The sequence below is a fragment of the Pteropus alecto genome, unplaced genomic scaffold (assembly GCF_000325575.1).
Source record: "Pteropus alecto unplaced genomic scaffold, ASM32557v1 scaffold3, whole genome shotgun sequence".
In the NCBI taxonomy this organism is placed as follows: domain Eukaryota; kingdom Metazoa; phylum Chordata; class Mammalia; order Chiroptera; family Pteropodidae; genus Pteropus; species Pteropus alecto.
Genome location: NW_006442484.1, coordinates 18748197 through 18766733, shown reverse-complemented (window position 1 = coordinate 18766733; position 18537 = coordinate 18748197). Strand labels below are relative to the sequence as shown.

The 18537-nt window shown below is 31.4% G+C and overlaps 1 protein-coding gene across 1 annotated transcript in view; it reads left to right on the top strand.

The window, feature by feature from the left end:
• The window catches only part of LRP1B (LDL receptor related protein 1B), a 1653662-nt gene that overhangs the window by 1142480 nt on the left and 492645 nt on the right, over positions 1 to 18537 (top strand). Inside the window, exon 32 of the mRNA XM_006921044.1 lies at positions 16554 to 16703. Within this exon, the coding sequence (XP_006921106.1) occupies positions 16554 to 16703 (150 nt within the window). The remainder of the gene's footprint in view (positions 1 to 16553; positions 16704 to 18537) is intronic.

The following is an 18537-nucleotide window of genomic DNA, read 5'->3' as shown; positions in this document are numbered from 1 at the left end:
TTTGATAAAATACGATGGTGCTAGAAGAGAGCTCTGAGTCATTTTCATAAAACATCTTTGAAAATCTTGAGTACAAAGATTTTTTTAGAACATGTTATATACTTACACATAAACACCTATACATTATGATATTTTTTTCAAACTGTGTGTGTCCCAGGCCTGGCTGCGATCCAGGCTCACAGCTAGGAATAGGACCTGGATTTAGAATGTTACATTAGTGTAGTAGAGTGCCTGCTCCTAAAATATGTAAACATACTTCAGCTTATTGTATCATGTATGTGTGGCTGAAGCCACTATTGTACTCTAATTAATATATGTGGAGCCATACGGTCCTCAGGAAAGCAGAAGGAGAGCAGAAGGGGAGCACAAGAAAAGGAGCAGAAGAGCAGAAACAGAAGCATACTACCCGGAATAAAGTTAGTGCCTGCCGTTTCATTCACAAGTCAGCTCCTCGTGTATTCTTCTAACTGGGCATCTCACCACCAAACCTTCCCTTCTTGATCAGTTCAGCTGACAAACTACATAGAGATGGTTTTCCTCATAATTTCTTATATTTCCTTGAGAGGCAAGAATTATAATATTGTTTATTTGTCATCTCAAATTACCTTTTTAAAAAATCCAACAATGAACCTGAATTTTGATATTATGTTAAATGTGCAAATGATGGAATATACAAAAGAAAATCATAATTTTGCTTTGAATTGAATATATTATAGTTTTAAATTTGGGAGCAAAATCAATACACCATAAAGCTTTTTAGCAATTTTTTTTAGTTTTAGAAATGTGGAAGTATACTTATTTGAAGTAACTCATTTTTAATAGTAATGATTCAATAAGGATGTAGTATCATTAGTATTTGCAGTAAATAATTATTTTCATGTATAAACCTCTGATATAAAATGATACTCTTAACAGCTCTTTTATTTGGACTGTTCCAAGATTTGATACACAATTGGAATTCAAAGTAGTGTTAGAAATTAAAGGCAAATTGAAATGCTAATATTTCCGTGTGGAAAATGATAGAACAAAAGAAACACGGGACTCTAAAGATTAAGACCCATACAAAGGACTTAATTTGGACTAAACCAATTTAGTTGGTGCTTATCTGGAGTCGTTCAGAATATTTAATGTGAAAAAATTAGTATGATGATGGAAATAGTATGAAAATGAGTCAATAAAGTCCTTACTTTGTAATGTGGTGGCTATAGTTTACACCAAGGTGTTAATTAATCTACACACTTGTTTCTATAGTGGAGAAAACCTTATCTTGTTTAATACTAAATATCCATTTCCCTACTGAAATTAAAGAAAAAAACCTAACAGCTTATAAAAGAAAATGTATAAGAAAGGAATTCGTGTTACTATTTTTACTTTGTAATGGGACCCTCAGGAGTTATATACCAAATGATATTTTTAGGTGTATATGGATGATGATTAAACATTTAATAACAAATATTAGATGTCTACTTTATGTCAGTTATTATTATATTTGAAAATTAGTTTTAAATAAATTTAAAATGATAGTTTTTAATTTTAATTTGAGCAACATATTCTGTTTTACCAGAAATAACTCAGAATCTCATTACAAACTATGCATTAAATTACTATTAATGAGTATGGCTTTCAAGTCAGAAATTTATTCAACAAACAGATTCTTGGGTATTAGGCCTATTGATAAAACATTTGACGCTGTCCTTTCCCTTAATAGGTACAGGAAACTAAATCATTTTCGATTCCATTAAGTAAATTTAACTTAGTGACCTTGAGCAAGTTATTGTTAGCTTATGGTGCTTGCTTTCCTCATCTGTAAAATCAAGACAAAAATGTCTATTTTATATAGTTCTCATCATGATTGAATGAGGAAATCTTATCAGGACATCAGGCCTTTAATAATAGAACCTGTAAGGAACAGTAGTAGAAGATGTGCTAGGTCCAACAGATTGGAATTTGAATGATTTGACCATCTGCAGTGTGAATGAGCTCACTGAAGAATAAACATAGAATAGTAACGATAGAAATTTAGCAAAGGAGTACATGTAACGTGGAGAATCTCTGAGATGAGCAAATTTTTATGCAAATGCTATGTTATCTTGCTGCTAACCTTGAGAGGCAAACAAGTTCGAAATATCTGGATTCTACTCTCAAATTTTCCTAGCGTCATCCCCAGGGCAGAAAGACTACTGGGCTGTCTCTTTGCTGCTGTAGTTTCTTGATGTGGTTTACAAATAGGTGTTACAAACTCCTTCTGGTAACTTTCTACTTTCAGTTAACTAATCATGTTTATAAGATGCTAAGATTGATAGTCTTTTCATTGCTGAATGAGAGACCTTGTTGTCTGTATGTAAACAAAACAAATTATTTTATCTCTTTCATGTTTTCAAAATCTGGATGTTTGTGGCAAATCCCCAGTCTGCTCTATTCAATTACACTTCTGCCACAGATATCTTTATTTTAGAAACATAACAAAAGAAAGTGAGCAGAGGAAGTTTTCCCCTGCCTCTGTTCTTCCTCACCTCCCTACAATGAGTGATGTTTCTTTATTGGTAGATCGCTAACATCTCCTTTGATACTATTCGTCATTCTTAATTACCACTTGCCAATTAAGAGAATCAAATTTTCAGAGAGCAAGAGTGAACTTCAGGAACCTGGACACTAGGGACAGCTTATACTGATTTTCACATTCACATAAAGCATTCCTTTTGCTGTGTTCCGGCGACAACATGGTTGGGAAAAAAGTTGTTTGGGGAGCCAAACAAATCTCTGCTTTGAATTAAAATCTCTGATTTGGATGTCTGCTTTGATACTTATTAGCTCTGTGAATTTAAACACTTTTCTTATCTTTCCTAAGACTGAATTTTACTATCTAGAAGATGGTGATACTATTATCTACCTTTTGAGGTTATTTTTAGAATTAAAGCCATATATGCAATACCAAATGTTCCAGCAACTCCACACTTAACTTACATATACTAGAGAATTATGTGTGTGTAGGTACTGAAAGAAACAAATACAAGAATGTTCAATAAATCATTGTTTATAATAAAACATGTTGAAATGAGCATAAATCTACATCAAAAGAGGAATGTCTAAATAAATGCTGCATGTTTATGTGCTGAAATTCTGTATATACATACAGATGTTTATATATATATATATATATATATATATATATATATCTCAAAAGCATTGAGTGAGAAAAGTAATTAGAAGAATAATATAGTATGATACCATTTATATAATTTCAAGATGAAATACACACCATTAATATATATTGCTTCTGGATGTACATATTTGTAAAACTATAGAAAAAAGTAAACTGGAAATATGTATATCAATTTTATAATAGCAGCTGTCTTTGGAAGGGAGCAATAATGACATTCAAAGAGGAACTTTTATCTTAACTGAAGGCGATTTAATTGTATTAAGAAAATTTATATTTCATAAAAAGACACATGAAATATAATAAAATGTTAATAGTGTTCGATTCTATGTAATGAATGCATGAACATTTATTATTTTTATCTCTTCTCTGTGTTAAATACTGGTTCCTCAAAAATAACACCAAAACAACTTGTTTATACCAGTGGTCCCTGACCTTTTTGACACTAGGGACTGGTGCTCCTATGAGAAACTAAAGCCTGATGATCTGAGGCGGAGCTGAGGTGGTGATGCTAACGCTGGGGAGCAGCTGCAAATACAGATGAAGCTTGGATAGCTCCATCACCTGCCACTCACTTCCTGCTGTGCAGCCCAGTCTCTAACAGGCCATGGACCAGTACCGTCTGTTGCCTGTACCCTGGTTTAGACAAAGCTGAGTTTCTTGCCTACTACAATAAGGGAGATCATTAACTTGTTAACATTTTAATAATATCTCAGGGAAAAGGGCAAAGTTGAAATAGTAATTGAGATTCTGTCATCTGCTTTAAGATAGATGTTTCAGTAGGAGTCTTGGTTAAGATTAAGGATCATTATATAATAATTTTTAATTGGTGGAAGCAGAACGATTTTGAGAGTAGATGATTCAGAGTCTTGAGGTAAAAAGTGTCATTTGATGTTTTTCTATTGAAAAGTTTTTTTATTGATGGGTTATTCGGGAAGTTCCTGAAATGAACGATAATGATATCTACAACACTTGTCTTACTGGACAGGAGTTTCTTAGAATAGTAAAGTTATGGCATTGAAGATAGTGGAATAGTAAAGCCATGTTAATGTAGACAATGAACTGTGTCTTAGTTTTGATTCTCATCCATAAAATTTCATGAATTCTTTATATTTTTTCTCATTTAAAATGCATTAAAACTATTCTTTGTAAGAAAATTGTGCACTAATGTAGTCTTCATCAGCTGATTCTAAAAAATCATCTACAATAGGACACAGTTGTGTATCCATCAGAGTTAGGTGAGAGAACTAGAACCTGGAGTGTGTGTGGATAGGTAAATAGACAGATGATAGATATCAACATATAAAAATAGATTTATTGCAAAGATTTAGCTTATAAGATTATGAGGGCTGGCTAGGCAAATTTGAAATTCTTGGGAGGCATGGAAATTCTCAAGCAGGAGCTTAAGTTGTAGACCAGGGGAAGAATTTCTTCTTCATCAGAGAAACCTTCTGTTCTTAAGTCCATTCAACTGATTGAATCATATCCACCCAGATTTTTTTTTTCCAGATAATAATTTCCTTCAGTTAAAGTCACCTGCTTGCAGATCTCCAAAATATCTTCACAGCAACACCTAGATAGGTTAGTGTTTAATTGAATAACTGGGAACTATAGCCTAGACATGCTGACACGCCAAACTAACATCACAAGTTTTGAACCATGTTAACTTTGATGTAGATTATTATATAAAGTATAACAATGTGATTTTTTTTTAACCTAGGAAGAGAAAAAGAAAAAATAAATGCTTGAGGATGTTTTATAATAGTTACAGAAAGAAAAATAAAAAAAGACAACTCTGTAATCAACCCTTCTTTCTTAAATCCAACCCCATGTATTAAATGGCTACTGCTGACATGTTATGCTAAGCACTGTGGATGACACAAAGATGATGATCTTTTTATGTAATACTCGCCTTGTAGTGTTAACATACTAATGAGAAAGACAGGAATGTGTGGTAAAGATCCATTTTGTATGTATGTAGGAATCTTGAAGAAAAAGAAGGAAAAATGAGTTCTTGTAATATACTGTTACTTAGAAACAAGTGAATACTGAGCAACATGTAAACAAGGGCGATATAGTCCCTTTACCCATGTATAGTCCTGTTATAATCTAAAAGGAATTGCAGTGTGACTAAAACTTTATTTCACCCATTTTTACCTCCTTCGATTCTCTACTTGTCAAGCTCCTTTCCCTAATGGTATATTTTAACAATCTATTCCTATGTGCAGTAATGCCTTCCCTCTCCTCTTAGTTTCTCACCTGTCTGCCAGATTTCAACTCAGGTACTATTTCTTCAAAGAAACTTTCCTTGACTTCTCTGACTAGGCTGAAGTCTCTTAAAATACACTTTTAGCACCATTATTTCATATTTTAGCTGTTGTCATCATTTTAATTTTGCATTTGCTTATTGAATATTTGGTTAACGACTGCTTACCAACTAGGAAGGAAACTACAAAGTTAGGAATTGTATCTGTTTTTACCATTGTGTCCTCAGCTCAGAGCTCAACGTTGGCACATAAATAGATCTTCAATAAATATTCATTGAATGAAGTGAAGACTGTTTTCTATCCTATGGCAAGAGGCTCTTATAAGATTGAATAAAACTAAGATTTACTTATATATCTTAGTTGAGTAACATGTGAAAGAAGTGCATATTTGGTGATCTGGGTACAAATTCATGTTGTATTTCATTCAATGTATCCGATAAGTAAAAAACAAATTAAAGTATTCTCATATTCATATGTTTAGCATTATTTTCTCAAATTATTATTTTCTCAAAAATAAGTGGATTATTTATAAATAAATGAATGATTAGCAAAGGAGGAAAAGATGGACATTTTTGGTTTCTATCTTAGCTTTTCCACGTGTTTCTCTTGCTATTTCATCTCCCACCCCTCTGATAACCCTGTGACCACTTGGCTCTCATTAGCACCTTAGAGATTTCTCATAAAAATAAGAAAAACAGGCAAAAATAGTATCGGTCAAGTTATTTACTTATTGACAAGTCCTCTTGGCACAAGGTATAAAGATAAAACCAAATTATTTTGAGTAACCTTATTCATTCTAACCCTATTATCACAATTTTGGTTTATCTTAATGGGCTAGAGAGATTCTTATTTATTAATTAACTATAAAAATATTAATGAGTTTATAGCAGAAAAGTACTATCTATATTCTATGAGTTTAAATTATTTGTGAGGAATTGGTAGCAGTTAAGATGACACTGATTTCAAGAGTATCATAGTCACTGATTTATAATTATAATTATTTTTCAAGTTATAGTATTTTTACTGTGTATGATTGAAATATTTTCTTAAATATATTCAATACCATAGTGTTTACTCATTTACACAAAATACTAAAGCATTTTGGTTTATTGTATATTTCTTTTTTAAAAATATTTTTTGCTGTTTTTTTTTTTTTCCTTTCTTTATGGATAGTTTGGAGCTATGATACAAATAAGTGAACTATTTTTTTCTTGATTTTATATATAAATTTAAGTTGTTATCTAGTGAAGCATCAGGGTTAAGATTCATAAGGAAACATTGGATATAGAAGAATCTTTGAAATACTCTCAAGAATGCATATCATTATAACCTCACTTTATCAGATTCTATTAGAACTATTCTGCTGAGATGATTTCTAAAATGGAATTTTCCAGTATTGTGAATGGACATATGAATGTGTGAATAAAATAAATAGAAATCTGTTTTCGTTAGTATGCATGATCAACATACCCATAAATACTTATATACAAAGGGGTATTTATTACTGCGTTATTTGCTCATTGAATATCACTAATATTTAGCTCTGCAGAAAATTATTGTAATTATTTTTAATGATGAGTCTATCTGGGCAATCCATAGCTTAAACTCCTGCCCACTGTATTTCCTAAACCATTTCTGTGAAAAAAAATTAGGTGATTTGGAAAGAAGAAGTTGCTGTTCAGCTGATTTTTTTCCTCATGCATATTAATTGCCAGATTATAAATTAGTTTGTCCCAGTACATTAAGAGAAAACACAATATTTTCTCTGGTGAGGCTGAAAAGTGTCAACTCAAAGCAATCATTAGCTATCACCCTTTTTGGAACCTGTATTCTGAATATAAAAGCACACCTTTGTGTTTGCATGCATTTACTTTGGGATGTATGATACAGTAGAACCATCATCACTTTGGCAATAAAAATAACATAATTATAGTGACTACTTTTTAAGCACTTAGAATATGTCAAGCACTTGCAAAATGCTTTGCATGAATCGTCTCACAGTAATCATTTCTGGAAGGCTTTCTTATTCTGCTTTATAGATTTAGAAACTGAGGCTTGTTTAAAGAAATTAGTTGCTTGTGATAAATGGTAGATTTGGGATTCATGTTCAAGTTTATCTTCTTCCAAAACCATATTAAATCCTAACCATTATATTATGCCCAGAGAGGCTAATTTTATATAGTAATTACCTGACCTCAAGCAAAGATCAGGGAATAAAATTGGTATTTTTTCAAGCATGGAAAGTAAGAAAGAAAAATCCAGAGCTTGGATACTCCTGAGAAATGTGGGCCCAATTAGGACACAGCAGTCAGCTTTTCTAAGCAGCCAGGAGTACACACAAAACAATTTTACCTCTGTGCCAATTGTACCTCACGATTAATTATTTCTGAATCTTTAAATGCTAGTTTTAAACAGTAATGCCACAGATACACTAGGCTTTCTAGTTTGTGAAATTACATTTATATTCCAATTCACTGAATTTTCTTTTTTCTTTTTTTTGCTTTTAAATCCATATGCGAAATATACTTGATATAAAAGTAAATTATAATCTTATCAAAACACCCAACTTGACATTTTACGAGTGTGTATCACTGAAGACTAAGTAATTGCAGCCTTCAGGCAAGTTTGGGCTGAATGACTTTGCTTCTGTTAAATACAAATCAACCTTCCAGTTATCCATTGTTGAATTAAATATCTTCAATTAAAATTTACTCAATCATGCTCAATCATGTTGTATACATTAAGTGCTAGAGCAGTTTGCATAACAGAGGATTTTAATTTACTACCAAAGCCATTTCCATGTTTAAAATGTTTACATATTAAGAATTTTATCCCTTAAACCTCATAAAGCAACATGGCCTGTCAATTAGCATTACTTTTCATGGTTCATTCTTAAGAATCTTATGTATTATAATTTATTTCCTTGATGTTTTCCCTTTATTTTTATGTAATCCCAACCAAAAGTAATTTGTTCATTCAACCTTCAAGTATTCCTTCTTGAAACAAATATATTATTTTATTTAATTATTTCAACCCATACTCTATATAATGTGGATTTTGAAATCTGTCAATGGATAATATTTATAAGCAAATTTTCACTGCATCAAAATAATTCAAGGGATCTCATTAAATTATAATAATAATAATAGTAATAATAAAACAAACTTCTGGGTATGTTTTCTTGCTTGATAATATGGTTATTAAATTTATAATTACTCATTACTTATTACAGGCACTTTTATTATGTATAAAGCACAATTAATATATAAGGCTCTGCACACCAAAAGAAATGTTAAGAATAGGTTATAAAAAAGACCAGAGGAACTGACAACCTGATATTAAAATTACACAAGCATATGCACATGAATAACTTAAATTTATTACACTGTTTCATCTGATCATTCATTAACTCAATCTTTCAATGTTAAGTATAAAAAAAAAGGTTATTAAAAAGGTAATAAAGTGTATACTAGGTACCAGACCCTGAAAATAAAAAAAAAAAAACCTGGGATCCATTATCAAGAAGATCATAGTCAGTGAAGGAAAAAGACACAGATAACTACAAAGCATTTGATGAGAATTTTAGTAGTTAAACAAAATAAGAACACTTAATGTTGTTCATAAGTACTATCTTCCAGACACTGTAAAGTTGATATAACCAGACACTGCAAAAATAGAGAAAACCATTAATTATTTGTGGAGAAGAAATATACAGGAAAGAGTTGTAACCAAATTGGTGATACTTTGAAATTTCAATGAGATCTTGAAGGAAAAATATACTTTAGATTTAAAGGAACTGATAGAAGAGGCTTTCCTTCTTAGCAGAAAGGGTAAACAGTCATAATAGTCACAGACACTGTGATATGTCTAGAAAACTCTGAATATTTCTATGTGGCTAGAAAGAAAAAAAATAAGTGAAAGTTTAACATTATATTGACAGAAAGTATAATTTAAAAATATTAAAATGGCACAATCTAGTGTTTTAAAAAATATTTTGTTCTACTTTACCTATCAAGCTATTAAGTATAATTTTGAAAAATTATAAAACTATGGGTATTAAAGCTTTTAAAATGATCTTTTAGAACAAAACACTTATCAAGAAATAAACTGTCACTTGTCCTGGTCTTTCCCTCATTTTTGCAAGTATTATTTTTCACAATGCACATGATTTTTGTCAATCATCAAGAACTTGAAATAAATGTAAAATTGCCCCAGGTACAATGATTTATGTGATGAAGGATGGAAGAGATGCTGATATGATATGCAACAAGGAACTAAGTTAATTAACTTAGCTCTGTAACACTACATGGTGTTGATGACTTCTTAATTCAGAGTGACTTGAGAAGGATGATTCCAAGGTAGAAGTTAAGATTAGGGCAGTATAGATACTTGCAGAAGAGAAAAACCAAAACCAAAACCAAAACAAAACAAAACACTTTTTTTCTCTATGCTCCTAGGTTCTCTGACTCGGACTCTGTAAATTAGACTGCCAAAAGACAGATTAACAAAAGAAAAACAGTGTTTATTAACACAGTAGCATGCATATACACATGGGAGAAAGTCAAGAATAACTCAAAGGAGTGGTTAGAGCCTGGGTTTATATATCATTTTTACAAAGAACAATAAAATTGTACAGAAGTGACAAGACCAAGGAAAAGTGTTTTAAGACTTTCAAGGGATACAAACTGTGGGAAGATGATTACATGAGGGAAACTAATGGAAGATAAGTATTATTTTAGTAAAGTTTGTTATGTAGATTTCTCTCAGTGCCATCTCAGGGCTGATCAGAGTCTAGACTTGTTAAGAATCTAAGCCTGCTTTTAGACAAATAGTGAGGGAGGACAGAGTTCTTTTATTTGACATCTGCTTTTTCTCAGTGGTCTTTAGTTCAAAATAATCCTTAAACCAAATTAGCATATTGTGGAGTGACAGATTCTGATCCTCTACATTCTCAACTAGTTGTTGAATAGTATGTTTTTCTTATTAATTGAAATTTTTATTGAGATAATTTTAGATTCTCATGCAGTTATAAAAAAAGTAATACAGAGAGGTCCCATAGCTTATCTAATTTCTCCAATTGAAACATTATGTAAAATTGAATAATTGCAATGCCACAATGATCCTTCATGTTGCCCTTTTATAAACACACCTACTCCCCTCCTGCTTACCACCTTTTTCCTTTCTCCCTACACCATTTGTCTTCCATATATAAATGGAATCATACAGTACATAACATTTTTGATTGGCTTTTTTTTTTTGCTCAGCATATATCCTTGGAGAGCTATTGAAATTGTTGCATGTATCAATAGTTCTTTCCTCTTTATTGCTGAGTAGTGTGCCATCGTATGTAAGCACCACAGTTTACTAGGTGATTCTCCTGTTAAAGGAGATAGGGTGATTCTAGTTCTTGACTACTGCACATAAAGCTGCTATGAACATTCATGTATAGGTTTTTGTGTGAACATAAGTTTTCATTTCTCTGAGATACATTTTCAAGAGTGCAATAGCTGGGTCCTCTGATAACAGTATGCTTAGCTTTATAAAAAAAACTGCCAAGCTATTTTCCAGGGTCTCTATACTCTCTTACATTCCCACCAGCAATGTATAGTAAATCTAGTTTTTCTCTGCCTCCTTGCTAACACTTAGTGTTATCACTATTTTTATTTTATTTTTATTATTTATGTCTATAAGACCTGGTCTTCCTAGGTGGTCTCCCATCCAAGTACTAACCAGGCCTGACCGTGCTTAGCTTCTGAGATCAGCTTCGGGCTTGTTCAGGATGGCATGGCCGTAGACCATGGACCATAGCTCCATGGGGGCACAAACCCAGGACCTTCTGCATGTAAAGCAGACATGCTAACTGCTACACTATGGAACCGTGTCCTCACTATTTTATTTTAGTCAATCTTATAAGCGTGTAGTGATTTCTATTGCCCTTTTAATTTTCATTTTCTATCATGTTGAACATCTTTTTTATGTGCTTATTTGCTATCTGTATATATTTTGTGACATGTCTGTTCATTTCATTGCCTGCTCTCTAATGGTATTCTTTTTTAACCATTGAGTTTTGAGGATTCTTTTGTTGATACTAATCTTTTGTTGGGTATGTAGATTGCAATTTCCCCCCCCCCAAACTGAAGCCGTCTATTATTGGCCATCACAGAACAAAAGTTTCTAATTTTGCTATGCCTGTATCATTGAGAGATGGTTGCAAATTTTACAATAGGATTTTAACTCGAAAGGAAAATATGAAAACCTATATTACTACTAATAAATAGCTAACATTTATTGAGCGCTTTCTATGTGCCAGACACTATTATATGAGGTAATTAGTATTATTATTACAACATCACAATGGCTAAGTGAGCATGTAGTCAGGTGAAGACTGCCTAGCCTTCTGTCAGATGAATCCAGAGACATGTGCACAATGTGATTGAAGGATGATGGCATCTTATATTTTTGTGTTCACTTATATAATGCAGGAAGACCTCTTGGGCTTCCTTAGTATGTTTATTCTTTAACTTAAAAAAGCTAAGTATCCTCAGGAGGGATAAAGCATTTCTCAAGATAGCTTAATGATGAATAGGCAGTTAACCCTTCTATTTCCCCATTGGAATAACTATGCTCCTTAGACACTAAAAGTTTGATGTTTCAGAAACAATTCTGCTCTAGGAATAATTACGCCTCTTCCAGTGAACTCTGAAAAGATCTCCATTTTGAAATATCCAGATCATTATAATTTTTTGTAAGTGCGCTTTCAGTAGCCATTTTCTATAACTTTTACAATTCCAGAAGCAGGAGTTCTTTTCTATTGTTTCAAAATAACACTATAAAGAGACTATTTTGAAGAGTTTAATGTTATTTATTATAAATATTTAGAGGCCTTGAAGTTGATCATCTACATTTTAATATTTATTATATGTCTTTTTTGCCATCTACATATTAATGTTTCCTTGTCTCTGGAGATCTCATCATCTTGACACATTTTCCAGCAAAATTTAAAAGGCCTGTTTAAACTTATTAAAAGTTTAAGTTTGAAAGATTATAAGAATATGCAATGTTTAAAAGGAATTTCTTAAGTGTCATATTCTAAAATCACCTGGAGAGATTTAAAAAAAAAATACTTATGTCTAGAACCAACTCTAACCAATTAAATTAGAATTTCTGGGAGTGGGGGCCAGGCATCAGTATTTTCAATAACTTTTCAGATAATTATAAGGCACAGCTGGGAATGAAAATTTTGAAATAAAATCTGATAAGTAATGGGAAAACATTAGAAAATTACTATCTCTAGAAAGTCTTAATTAAAAAAAAATTAATATACTTGCATTTTTGTTTTAATTCCATATTACATAGTACATTGATTTAGTTTTGAGTTGTTTGAAAAAAAAATGAGACACATAAACTTTCCAATCTTAATTGTAATGACACTTAAAAGAATAGATTTAATATTCTAGTAATATATAAAAACATATTTAGATTATATTATTTTTAAAAATATATATCTCTTTTATATCAATATGTGGATTATTTCTATTATGATAACAATTACATAATTTTGGCAAATTACATTGCTTCTATTAAGAAATACACTGGATCACTTCAATCAAATGTTCAAATATAATAATAAATTAAGGAAAATATTTGGCTTAAAGAAAATGTGTTATTATCAAAGCATATGATTATATGCATTTTTACAATAACAGGAAAATAGATTAAAAGGTAGATTTTTTTTGTAAAGCTTTTTAATTTATATGATGACTTTTTTCCTTTGATATACCTATTGTGTTACTGAATTTACGTTTTCTTTTGATAAGAAGATCCAGATGATTTTAAAAGATAAATGTGTTTTGCAGAAATGAGAATATATTACTAGTGGCATAATCTTCAGACAGATCCTACAGCCCTTTTAAGATTTTTTTAAATCTCAGTAACCCACTCTGAGGATCATCTACTACAGACTAATTATATTTTTTTGCATAAGTTCCAGGAAACTTTTATCAACATACTCATATTTTGTCTGTTTTCTCATGGGTAGTGAATAACATTCTAAAATCATGAATTAGTTTCAATTGCATCAAAACTACTATTAGTCTACTGCTTAGTGATTTATCTCTAGTGCTACAGAAATCTGATTTAGAAATTATTTCAGTAAATGGATACACATTAATTCTTCAGTGTTATTAAGACCTAAGTGTATAATGATAATAAAAAAAATTAAGATGTGAAAACATTTATATTAATAACCTTTATAAATATGTGCCTTTAAACATACTCATATTTAGAAATTTAAAACATACATCACCAGTTTCTTGAATTTATAATAGGAGTTTTATAAGATTTCAATTCTCTTTTATAAACCACAAATAAACACACTCAAGAACATTCAGGATTAAGTTGATATATTTACCAAGAGAGAAGATATGTGTAGGTGGCTAGGTGACATGGATTGCATGCAAATATGGGTTAATATAGGAACTTTGCATACTTTTAGTCTTGTGACTCATGAAACTATTAACCTTAAAATATTAAATCTTAATATTGATATAAAAATATAAGCTGTAACCAGTAAATCTATTCCTCCCTTTTGCCATAGTATCTGTGTATAAGTAGTATATTGAAAGAATTCTGTTGTGAAGATGATTTAACTTTAGTAGTCAGAACTCCTTGAAGACAACTTATAATTTTCATAATGGAGTTATTTAAATAACTCATTCATTCATTCAATGTTTATAAATTTTCTTTTTTGTTCTAGTCATCATGTTAGTCCCTGAAAATAAAAAGCTCACTGACATATCTTCTTCTCTCTTGGCACTCATAATCCAGAAACAAAGATGCTGCTTAGTAGAATCTGAGGAATTTTGACCTAACTTCCCTGCTCTCTATAACTACTTTACACAGTTTAAGTTAGACTCTAAAAGCTATCAGGTGTTAAGTAGATAAGAAAGTTCTGACACTGTGGATTAATTTGAAGTTAGGCACATTCAGTATGAATGCACTCTCTCCCTCCAAAAAGAGGTTGAGGAAATTTAAATAAATGCATTGCCTAAGAAAGGCCAGGAGAATACTAATTTTAAAAATCAAAGTTTAGGAAAATAATAGATTAGTCTATCAAAGCCAAGAATAAAATTACAAATATACATGCAATTATTTTATAATTGTTGGAGATGAATCACAAATCAGACTTTTCAGTTTATTAGCAGCCAAAGCAAAGAGAGAAATATGACCAGTTATAATTTTATATTTTCCATATATAGCTTTCTCTGGCACTGAGCCCTGAAAGAAATTTCTCCCATGGGTCCTTGTATAAAGAGGTCATTGTGTGATGTACTACTTTCAGATACTATTTCCTGGGAAGTATAACGGTATGTTTTCTGTGTCTACTTCTGATAGCATCCTTTATGTAAACCAAAGGCACAACACCAAAACTCAATTCAGCAAGAGATTCATAGATGGGGAAAATCCATACTGTGATAAAAAAATACATATAGCTCTCTGGTGGTTTGGTTTGATTGAGAGATACAATTTAGAATACCTAGAGAGCTAGATAATATTTCTAAAGGGAATTCTTTATAAATGTATTTGTTATCCCAATTCTTGATAAAAATTCAGCACAGAAAGTTTGGGGCTATATTTTGTACCATCAACCTGTAGTAAAGATATTCTTTATTGCTGATTAGATATGTAATTATATATTTTAGATAGTCAACTAAGCAGAAAGTAAAATAGACCACTTCCTGGAACTTAAGTGGTCTAAATGAGAATTTATTTATACTGAAAAGATGCATGAAGGTGGCTTAAGAAGTTTCTGCAGGATAATCAACTTTCTCTTATAAAAAATTGAATGGTGAATAGACTTTCGCCATGAAAATATTACATCATAGAGTATCACTGTGATAGTTATGATTTTATTATTTTATCATAGTGATTAAAGGCAATTGTCCACTGTGGTTATCAAAAAAAAAAAAAAAATTGGAAACTTCTTTCTTGAAATGTATAATTTTATGCACTGTGACTTTTCTGATGAATCTTCCAGACTTCTATTAGCAAAATATAACAATAAGTCAATAAATTACTAGTATATTGTATATACTTTGGATTATTTCCACTTGATTAAAACTGATCTTGATAAATCAATTTGCTCTCTGGTCTGTGACTATCTGTAGTTGAGAATATTTGAGCTAAATTTAATTCTTTCTCAATGCACTTGAATTCAAGTAATTCTCTTGAATTGCATCTCTTCCCTCCTTTCTTTCTTCCCTTCCTTCCTTCTTTCATATCTTCCTTCCTTTCTTTTGTTTTTAACTTCAATTTTTTTTTTTAAGTGGGAAAGAGATTTTTTTATTGTTGTTTGTTCACTTTGTTCCCTGAGGGAGATCTCAGAAACAATTTATTGTATTGTATGACTCTTTTGAAAACCATAAACACTACTCTACGCTATACGTGAAACTGTCCATAAAATACAATAAAGCTAACCTACAGTGAGACACTGTGCTATTGGCTTAGTTAGCTTACTTGTTGAATGATTTATTTTTCTATGGCAGCCCCTAAATGAGCCCAGTTCAATTCCATAAATCAGTGAAATTGCTAATTGTTGAAATTCTTCTAACTTTAGATTTACTTGAAGAGAGTTGAAACGTCTGATGTAAATCTATAACTACCTAAAGTAAATTTTACTGAAAGTAGAGGAGAAATTATAAATTTTATAAGTTAACTTAGTATCCCACATGACTATCACACACTAAAACTTTCTGAGACCAAGTGGTATAATAAGAGGACAGGCACTTAATTTGGAAATCGAAACTTTATTAAAATTTATGGGATGTCCACTTGCTATCTATGGACTCATTTCTTAACTATTCTAAGTATAATTTTCCTTATCCATAAAATGGAACTCATTGTCACAAATTGTTGTCATAATTAACAAATATAACTGTTAATTGCCTATAAAAGTACATTGTTTCACAAAGTTCAAACAGTATATGTGTATTTCCCATTAGCTAACTTATTTTTTAAGAGAGAAATCTGAGTTTGCAACATACATATTCCCCTTAAAATTCATTACAAGGTAAATATTCCAATTCAAGTGACTACCATTATGTTTAAGATGTATAATCTAATTGCAGGTCTATCAATAGACTATGTGGAAAACAAGCTTTATTGGATCAGTTCGGGAAATGGAACCATAAATAGATGCAACCTAGATGGCGGTAATTTAGAAGTAATAGAGTCAATGAAAGAAGAATTAACAAAAGCTACAGCCCTAACCATCATGGGTAAGTGCAGTGGTTCTATAGCTAGGTTGCTTCGTATTGATTGGGGGTTGATTAATTATGACATGTTAAAACCTGAGAAGAGTTACTGCTCCATGAACACCAGAAGCACATTAAAATTGCACGTCTCTATGAGGTTTTTTTTTAATTATTATTATTATTTTCTTAACATTAGCAAACAAACTTGTAAGTTTATGCAGATTAAGGACTTAGTGCTGTTACCAATACTAACTCTACTGTTATTGATTCTAGACTTACTGGGACTTGTTTTATTTTATGATTATTTCTGTGTTCTACTGCAGTGTTCTAAAATGTATGAACCTTGTGTATTTGTCACAATAACAAATCTGGCTTATCTCTGCTTATAAAGGATAGCAGATAATTTAGGAGACAAGGCCATAGGGTCCATTGACCAATGATTGAAATTATTCTCCCACAAATAATTTTTTTCCATGAGTCATATCTCAGAGATATTGCAGATTTAGTTCTAGACAACCACAATAAAGTGATTATTGCAATACAGCAAGGGACACTAATTTTTTGATTTCTTAGTGCTGCATACAAGAGTTATATTTACACTGTATTGTAGTCTATTATGTGTGTAATAGCACTGTCTAAAACAACATTGTACATACCTTAATTAAAAAAAAAAAAAACTTTGTTGCTTAAAAAGGCTAACCATCATCTGACCCTTCAAGACTTGTAATATTTTTGCTGGCAGAGAGTTTTGCCTCCGTGTCGATGGCTGCTTACTGATCAGGGTGGTGGTTGCCGAAGGTTGTGGTAACTGTAGAAATTTCTCAAAATAAGACCAGGATGAAATTTGCCACATCAAATGACTCATCCTGTCACAAGTGATTTCTCTGTAGCATGTGATGCTATTTGATAGCATTTTACTCACAGAATTTTATTAAAAATTGGAGTTTATCCTCTCTAAACCTGCCACTGCTTTATTAACTAATTTTATGCAATATTCTAAATCCTTTGTTATCATTTCAACGATCTTCATAGCATCTTCACCAAGAGTAGATTCATCAATAAGGCTGTTTCACTTTCTTGTACTTTGTATGTTTACTAAAATAGTAGCACTTTTAATTTCCTTCAAGAACTTTTCCTGTGCATTTACAACTTGGCTGTTTGGCATAAGAATGGAGCTTTTAGCCTGTCTCGGCTTTTGACATGATTTCCACGCTAAGCTTAATCATTTCTAGCTTTTGATTTAAAGTCAGAGATGTTCAACTCTTCCTTTCACTTGAACATTCTGAGGCCACTGTAGGATTGTTAATTGGTCTAATTTCAATGTTGTTGTGTCTCAGGGAATAGGGAGGCCTGAGAAGAGAGAGAGAGATGGGAAAATGGCCTGTTGGTGGAACCATCAGAGCATACAGCATTTATCAATTAAGTTCACTGTCTTATGTGGATGCAAGTCCTGGGTTCTCAAAAACATACCATAACAAATATAATAATAAAAAAGTTTGAAATATTTCAAGAATTACCAAAATATGATGCAGAGACATGAAGTAAGCAAATGCTGTTGGAAAAATGGCTTCAATAGACTTACTAGATGTAGAGTGCCATGAAAATTCTAATTTGTAAAAAAAAAAAAAAAAAAAAAAAAAAAAATCTGTAAAATACAATAAAGCAAAGCACAATAAAATAGAGTATAAATGTATTTAGGAAGGGGGGTTTTACTGATTTGAGCCTATTTTCATTCCTTTTCTTCTGTCTTCTGGAAAACACGGAGACAAGCAAGTAAGGCAATTAGCTGAGAGGGAGGTATGGTTTTCCATAGAATGAATAATCAACCTCTACTGTATTGATATTAGAAGCTAATTTT